This window comes from Gymnoscopelus braueri (assembly GCF_963280865.1).
Source record: "Gymnoscopelus braueri genome assembly, chromosome: 22".
NCBI lineage: Eukaryota > Metazoa > Chordata > Actinopteri > Myctophiformes > Myctophidae > Gymnoscopelus > Gymnoscopelus braueri.
The window spans coordinates 8,134,797-8,144,127 of record NC_137624.1 but is presented as its reverse complement, the minus strand read 5'-3'; the positions used below and the strand labels follow the sequence as shown (position 1 = coordinate 8,144,127).

At 40.8% G+C, this 9,331-nt stretch overlaps 1 protein-coding gene across 1 annotated transcript; it reads right to left on the bottom strand.

The window, feature by feature from the left end:
* Window positions 1-2,601: 2,601 nt before the first annotated feature.
* On the bottom strand, window positions 2,602-5,038 carry LOC308078396 (proteinase-activated receptor 2-like). The gene is made up of 2 exons (XM_080419549.1): window positions 4,958-5,038; window positions 2,602-4,285 (listed from the first exon to the last, which is right to left on the bottom strand). Exons 1-2 carry the CDS (start codon window positions 5,019-5,021, stop codon window positions 3,126-3,128), a joined length of 1,224 nt encoding a protein of 407 aa, XP_080275675.1. The 5' UTR covers window positions 5,022-5,038; the 3' UTR covers window positions 2,602-3,125.
* Between the last annotated feature and the right edge of the window lie 4,293 nt (window positions 5,039-9,331).

Genomic DNA, 9,331 nt, shown 5'->3' with positions numbered 1-9,331 from the left:
AAAAGTCAGTTTTTACAGTGATAACTTACAAGAATGCAACCACTTTGAGTAATACATTTACCGGGTGCACACAGTTCATAAGAGTTATTTTTTTCGGCATGCGGCCATGCTGAAATACATTCCTTTGGGTAAAAGTAAAAGTGTTTTTAACTAGTTTTCCCAATGCCACACAGACACTCCATTTCTAAATATTGACTCTACTGTAACAAGTGTGCCAGGTTAAGTAATGGCTCTTTTCCATTACAAGAACTAAGCAATGTGCCATGTGTAATGTTTTTCACAGGTTCTACATTTCTTTCCATACGCTACAGCCTGGTTCTAGTTTGGGTCCTGCTCAGGTTGTTAACCTGAGTTGTGGGAAACCGAAACTCAGAACTTACAGTATACTTTTTTTTTTTTTCTGAAATAGAGAAAATAGCAGATCTACTATCTACTACTATTTTCATTTATTTTGTTATATATACCTTCCCCTTCTGGGGTGATTCTGTTTATAATGGAAACAGAAAACCATCACAGAACTTCACAGGTTCTGGGCCTTTGTGGTCAAAAAGAGCCATCATTAATCGAATGAACCATCACTGGTACATGTACAGTAAAGTATTGTATGTGTATATGTGTATTTTAAGTTTTTAACTGTTCTCTTATACTGTCATGTAAAATTTAAAATGCTTTCACGTTATGTAATGTATTTTATTTCTGTGTGGACCCCAGGAAGAGTAGCTGCTAAGGTAGGACTAATGGGGAGACAAATAAATCTAAAGCAAGTCTCTTGCACACCTACCTACCTACGCCCAACGCACTGAAAAAGAAGAAACTCCTGCACACTGTCTTCAAATGCAAATAAAACGTTTTAATGTTTCCCATCCAAATAAATCGAAATATATTTTTTTAAAGAACAAATAAATCGAAATATATTTTTTTAAAGAACTTCCAGAGTTTTTTGTGTCTCCCACTTCGCAGTTCCATGGACTTTTATTACGGACCCCCAGCTGCAGATCAAGAGTGTGACTGCGGACTGGACCCTCCATGGAGCACGACTGTGGATTGCTACTATATTATACTATACCACTATACTGTATAACGAAAAACATCACATGGATGCACCAGGGACGTATCATCAGTCTTGTAGCCTGGGGTCATAGGATGTTTCGGGTCTCGCAACATACACCCTCCCCCAGGTGACCCAGCCAAGGTTGATCAAGCCTCGACTTACGTCCCAGGTAGCTACCCACGGTCAGTCCTAAATAGGGAAAGACAGGGCCACTCAATACGCTTGTCCGAAACTACTCCGACAAGGAATGGGGGAGAGGAAGGTATATTATGTTAACATTCTTATATTATACCAATATAGGCCTACTATACAACATTATTGTTGTACTATATTATATTATACATTTATTATTATAGTTATTGCTACTACTTGTATCTCCCTCTCCCTCTGTCTCTCTTTCTCTCAGGGCCGAGGCAGATGGCCGCCCATCCTAGAGCCTTGGTCTGCCTGACGCATCCTCCAGTTAAGGGGGAGTTTTTTGTTGCCACTGTCGCAAAATTGCTTGCTCAGGGTGAGACAATGTCGGGTCTCTGCTCTGCATGTAAAGTGTCTTGAAACAACTTTTTGTGATTTGACACTTAAATATATGTGATTTGACACAAAATAATTTAAATGATTTGAATTGAATGAACGCAGCGTTCGATCGCTGGGAAAGTTCACACCCGCCTATTTTAGCTGCACCAGGAGACACTTTTATTATGTTCACCATGCACAATAAAATACAATAAATCCAAAAACAACGTACAATACATTTGCACCAAAACATCCATATCAGTGACGAACTATGTAGATATCTATCCCCACCTAATGTCAATCGCAACTAAACCCATCATCATGAAAAAAAAAATAATAAAAAAAAAAAATAATAATAAAAAAATAAAAAATAAAAATATATATATATATATATATATATATATATATATACACACACACACACACACACACACACACACACACACACACACACACACACACACACACACACACACACACACACACACACACACACACAAACAAACACAAACAAACATACTTACTATACTGTATATGACTTATATATACATATATATACTTGCTGTATATTAATGATGTGTCATGTAGATAACATACCTTTATACACAATCCCTACGCCCTATATAGTGCAGCCAAATCTGTCACACAGTGTCAAAACATAAATATACAAGCCAATATAATCAACACATCCCTTCCTCCACTCTATAACAGCTAACAATGTTTGTTTTTTTACATCCTCTTAAAGTATACAATATTTGAGCTTTGTTTGAGTTCCATATCCAGACCATTCCATAAATTGACCCCACAGATTGTGATACACAAGATACAGGAGAAGTTAAGCTCCCCTCTCAAAGTATAACCCCCCTCTTTATCAACAAAACATCTTCTGTATATCAAAATTATTTTAATATACATCTTCTGTATATTAAAATTATTTCTTGCTTTAAACATGATTTGAGCTGTTTTGTATTTAACCATATCCATTAACTTCAATGCATTTAACTGTAAAAACAGAGTTTGTGTGTGTGTATATTGCCCATTATTCTATATATTGTTGCAGATGCTAACCAGTGTCACCTTTGGTATCACCTCAGCTAACTTGAAACATTGATGGGGTAAAGGACCTGGTTTGGAAAATCTAAAAAAGAAAAAAGGGTGCCATCTAGAGGGGGGCCCTGAAATGAGGGAAAAAAATCTATCACTTGCTTGCACGTCTTATCACTGTGTGCATGGGTGAATTAACCTTGTGATACTGATACCAGGAACTGGGAGCTTGCTATGAAGCCGGCTGTGCGTGCGAACAAGAGAGAAAGAGAGCGCAAAAGAGGAAAGGTGACTACCTTTGCAGAAGTTATCTATTATTGCTGTACCTCGTTTTCCATCCCACGTTTTCAGCAAATTAAGTGTGACCAATCACACTGTATCTATTGTTATGAAGAGTCCTATTTATTCTTCTTCCCCACTGTCACAAGGTGAATATATTGGTGGGTCAGGATAGGAAGTACAGGCAGTGCACAGTCGACAGTATGCCATATCGTACACCAGTGTCTTCTCAGAGTCCTCACTCTCCTCTACAGCTCTCTGTATTCCCAGACCCAGACCCAGAAGATTTGTTATTCATGGAATGTTTCTCCACAGACTCTATTCTCTCCACAGTCCTGCTGCTCCTACAAAGCAGTGTGTTCTTCACATGCTTTCTGAAGTCATCTGACACAAAGTAATAAATAAAGGGGTCTAGACAACTGTTAAGGCTGGCCAAACACAGAGTGATGATATAGAAGCCATATCCAGTGTTAGTCTCCCCAATGCTCAGCAGATAGTAATGAATCACCAGCATTATGTTACTGGGGATGAAACACACCAGGAATGTCACCAGTACCGTCGCAATCAACACCAAAGTTTTGTGACGGTTCTTTGCTGCTGTTCTGTTTACATTACGTACCGTCTTCTTCTTCTTCTCCAGGTGCCATAACATAAGGACATAGGCCACAACAATTACTATGCAAGGAATAAGAAACACAACGGTGGCCATTAACATGAAGTAGTAATAAGGGTACTTGACAGAAGTGAAAGGGTCATTTCTGTCCCATATGACATTAACATCATGGCAGGTGGTAATATTGAGGTCTATGACTCTAACTGTGTGATCATACTGGTATAGAGGAATGGTGGTGGTCCAGATGAAAACCCAGATGGACACACAGACACCAATTGCCACTTTGTTGCTCCCGTTCTGCTCAGAAAAAGGGTTGACCACAACCCGGCACCTCTGTACACTCAGACAGGCAATGAAGAGGATGGAGCAGTACATGTTCCCATAGAAGAACCCCACCAAGACTTTGCACAGCCCCTCTCCAAAGATCCAATCATTTCCATTAAAGTGGTAAGCAATCTTTAGGGGGATCCAGATGACAAAAAGCACGTCAGACAGAGCCAGGTTGGCCATGTAGATCGCTGATGGATGCTTCTTCTTGGTCCTGAACAGAAACACCCACAAAGCCATGGTGTTGGCAGGCAGGCCCACAACAAACACTATGATGTAGAGGATGGGGAGGAAGATGGTTGTCAGATGACTCTTCAGTGTGTCAGCTGTTGCTTTTTCGACACGAACTAGGACCTGGATAAACGGAGTTTCAGCTGTTGCATTATTCACACAAACTAGGCCCTGGTCCTGGTCCTGGGGATCCACCACAATCCCGATGAAACCACGTCCATGTTTTACTTCAATTAAGCAGACATACATTAAAGTCAGTTTTTACAGGAAACTCAAGAACTTATACTTTAATTTGTTTTCTAAAATAGAGAAAATAGCAGATCTACTAGCTCATTCATTTTTATTTATTCTATTACATATACCTCCCCCTTCTGGGGTGATTCTGTTTACATGGTCTGTGGTCAAAAAGAGCCATCATTAATCGAGTGAACCATCACTGGTACAGGTACAGTATTGTATGTGTATATGTGTATTTTAAGTTTTTAACTGTTCTCTTATACTGTCATGTAAAATGTTTTCATGTTATGTAATGTATTTTATTTCTGTGTGGACCCCAGGAAGAGTAGCTGCTAAGGTAGGAGCTAATGGGGAGCCAAATAAATCAAAAGCACACCTATACAAAGGCTACAGGTGTGTAGGAGAAGACCAAACAAGGGCCCAACGCACTGAAAAGAAGAAACCCCTGCACACTGTCTTCAAATGCAAATAAAAAGTTTTAATGACAAACAACTTCATCAGGTTATCTTTGGCAAAGATAACCTGATGAAGGTCAAACTACACACCAACACGTTGTTTCCCATAAAAACCTTTTATTTGCATTTGAAGACAGTGAGCGGGAGTTTCTTCTTTTCGATCCAAATAAATCGAAGTTAAACATTTTTAATAACTTCTGGCCTTACCTGGACTTGCTGTGCATATATTGGATAATGCATTTGATGTAGAAATCCAGGTGAAAAACATCATAATTGACAATAGTTGTATTGAGGCCATGTCTGTGGCCCGAGTGTGTCTTCTCTTGTCACGAGACAACGGAAGAAATGAAATAAACTAACCAACCAAAGCAACTTTGATAAATGTTCTCTGTGTGTGTGTGTGTGTGTGTGTGTGTGTGTGTGTGTGTGTGTGTGTGTGTGTGTGTGTGTGTGTGTGTGTGTGTGTGTGTGTGGGGGGGGGGATATCCGTGGTGAGCTGCTCTACCGCAGCAGATGTTATATTCTGTGCTGCAGCAAGAGGTAGCTGACTTCATTAGGTAAGTAAAACTGTGTTAAAAAGAGACACAAAAGCACCATGTCACTGGAATGTTCCAGAGAAAATAGACAGACTTTAGAGCTAGCTGAGTGAGTCTGGATCAGTCCACTAGCAGTTACTGCTTCATGAATTGTCATATGTACTGCAGCTGCTGCTCTGCAAATATTTCAAACCACTAAAAGGAAACCCTCATCCACTCCACCTTTCTCACACTGCTGCACATCAGTGTGTTCTTGACATGATGAATTATTCTGAGAAGAAGTAGTAAACAAATGGGTCAACACGACAGATAGAAGTGTGTGTGTGTGTGTGTGTGTGTGTGTGTGTGTGTGTGTGTGTGTGTGTGTGTGTGTGTGTGTACTTTACTTTATTTGTTTATTTAGACAGGACAGAGCATATTAATGAACGTCACATGAACGTAAATACACCGGATTTAGCAAAGATGCTAATTTTCATCCGCAGTCCTCACACAAAACATAAAAACATAAAAACAATAACATCAGAAAACAGACAAACGGTGAAATACAATTACATTACATCACATAGCCTAAAAAAACCTAAAATATGATCACAAATGGTTGCAGCTTTGGTTTTCAAGCAGCCATCTTTTCACATTGAATTTAAAAGATGGAAATGTAGCACAATCCCTTATATGTAGAGGAAGGCCATTCCATGCTACACAACCCTGTACTGAGAGGACATTTTGACCGAAGGTTGTTTGCCGGTGCGGCACTTCACAATCTCCTCGAGTGGTTGCTCTGGTACTGATTCCTCTTTCAGGCTTCCTTTTAATGAATTCCCTTAGGGGGGGCGGGCACAGACCATGTAAGGTCTTGTATATGACCCCAACCTGTTTGAACTTTTTGAAATTGTCGAAGCTAAAAAAATTGAGCCTCCTGAGTATGTTACAATGATGATAAGAGTGAGGCTTCCTGTCAAACACCTTGAGCGCACTTTTGTAGAGCTGTTCGATGGGTTTTAGGATCGTCACGCCTGTGCAAGACCAGTTTGTAAAACAGTACTCAATGTGTGATAGGATCATACAGTGAAGATACGATCTGGCAGCTCCAACTGTCAGGAAGGGTCTAATTTGTTTAAAATTTTGAAGGTTGAATTTAATCGTATTTGTGACTTTCTTCACATGTTTTTTAAAAGTTAGGGTTGAGTCTAGTATGACTCCGAGGTACTTGAACTCTGGGACAAGTTCAAGTTCCTCCCCACCCAGAAACACATTTGAGGACTCCAACACAACTGGTCTTTTGGAGAAGGCCATGCAGACTGTCTTTTTGGCATTCAGGAGCAGACATGAATCTATAAGCCAGTCTTGAATGCTTGTCAGAGCTGAGGTTAAGATTATTGACACCTCTGCATAGCTTTTACCATGGGCAAGTACAACGGCATCATCTGCATACATCTGGACATGTAGATTATTACATACTTCAGGTAGGTCATTTATGTACAGTGAGAACAGAATTGGACCTAGTATTGAGCCCTGGGGGACACCGACCGAACAGGTGTGGTAGGGGGATTTAACACTGTTTACACTTACACACTGTTTTCTGGTGGATAGATAGGAACTAAACCATTGTATAGCTTCTGGGGAAAAATTAAAATGTGTTAATTTGGACAGGAGGACCTGGTGACAGACGGTGTCAAACGCCTTCTTGAAGTCCAGGAACACCGCCATTGCACAGGGAGCTCTGTTCAAATCACATTTCAATTTTTCTATGAATAGGCAGTTTGCTGATTCAGTGGAGTGAAAGGCCCGAAACCCAAACTGCATGTGTGTGTGTGTGTGTGTGTGTGTGTGTGTGTGTGTGTGTGTGTGTGTGTGTGTGTGTGTGTGTGTGTGTGTGTGTGTGTGTGTGTGTCCGTTTCCAAAACAAGGAGCATGGCAGCGTGCAAGGCGCTTCAACACTGTTATGACAAGCTGCCTCCCTGGTGGAAGTCTGCACACTACTGAAAATCATGTTCTAATTGGGTTGGGGCATTTGATTCCCAGCACCACAAGAGGGAGACATGAGTGTAAGTTTCGCTCCCCAGAGTTTTTTGTGTCTCCCACTTCGCAGTTCCATGGACTGTTATATTACGGACCCCCAGCTGCAGATCAAGAGTGTTACTGCGGACTGGGCCCCTCCATGGAGCACGACTGTGGATTGCTACTATATTATACTATACCACTATACTGTATATTATCTTAACATTCTTATATTATACCAACATAGGCCTATATATAACATTATTGTTGTACTATATTACATTATTATATACTATCTTACACAATTATATTTATTACTATAGTTATTGCGACTACTTCTCCCTCTGTCTCTCACTCTCTCTTCTTAGTTCTTCCCCTACCCCCGACAGGGTCGAGGCAGATGGCCTCCCATCCTAGAGCCTTGGTCTGCCTGACGTTTCTTCCAGTTAAGAGTTTTTCATTGCCACCGTTCACACATGCCTGTTTTAGCGGCACCAGGAGACACTTTTATTATGTTCACCATGCACAATAAAATACAACAAACCCCAAAACAACTTACAATACATTTGCACCAAAACATCCATATCAGTGACTGTGATGGCCACATGTGATGGCCACATCATCTGACACACAAAGTTTGTAAAACATGGTGGACACTTGGTTTATTAATTTAGTTTATATTTATTTTCAGCAAACTACATACTACATGCATAAAGGACTACATACAACCGGTTAAAGGACATACTGTTTATTGCAAGTTTGATGATAAAGTTACTGACTGGAGGGTACATCCATTAAGTTCTTTTGTTTGGGTCAAGTTGTTTTATCAGGAGTCATTTAATTGGTATTTAAGTTTATTTTGTTTTGTTGAGTTATCAGTTCTGAGGAGTGTTGAAGTTTAGATGGCTGGCAATGGAAAGGCCCAGATGCTTCACAGGTGCTTATAAGGAGCTGATTAGTAATTGGACTGCACCATGTCCCCTGTGTATAAGGGGAGGGTCAGGGATTTATTATAAGTTTGAATGTATTACTACAAGTGTGAAGAAATGTAATTTGTCATTTCAGCTGTATGTAATTTCTTTATTGTCTCCGCCAGGCCGAAAGGCATGGCGAGAGAGTATGTTTTACCCTCCGTCCGTCCGTCCGTGTGTGTGTGTGTGTGTGTGTGTGTCCGTGTGTGTGTGTGTGTGTGTGTGTGTGTGTGTGTGTGTCCGTCCTGTCTGTGTGTTAGCAGCTAATCTCCGGCACCGTTGGCCCGGTCGCTCCGAAACTTTGCACACACACTCCCTGGATAGCAATTCAGAACCTCTGCCCCAATTATTTCACATGGGCCTGTTATAGCGCCACCAGGAGGCCGATTTGTGCAAAACCCATTTTTTTACATTACTCCTACAGATTTTATCCAAACGTCATGCAAATCGGTACACAGTATCTCTATAGTCATGTGATCAACACGGATCTGTCCGATTTCCCATATTCCATCCTCATTGCCAATGGTTGGCTTCCAAAGTTTGCAGGATTGGTCCGTTTTGAACAAAAAGCCTCAAACTATGCACGCAGCTTGCGATTTCCGTGAATTTTCACACGCACATTCCCACCAGGCCGAGGAAGAAATGCCACCCTTTTCACAATGGCCTGTTATAGCGCCACCAGCAGGTCTAATTTAGCAAAACACATTTTTGGAACAAAATGCCTCAAATCATGAATGCAGTGTCTGATTGCCGTGAAAGACCCAAGAATAAATGCCACCCTTTTCACATTGGCCTATTATAGCGCCACCAGGAGGCCAGAATAACGTACCTGACCTGGCGGAGACCTGTGCTTCTAGTTTATAATTGGTTCTACGGTATAACACAACCAAATTACAGATTAGATTCAGATTATATTCTCATCTATTTCTTCATCCTGTTTGCCACTGAGTAGCCTCGATCTCCAGGCTTTTATTTTTTTATTTTGTTAAAAAATAAAAGCCTGGACCAGCGAGTCGTTGTTCCGGGCATAGGAAGTGTTTCATTTCCCCAACCAACCAGAGTGCAGTGGGCGTCGC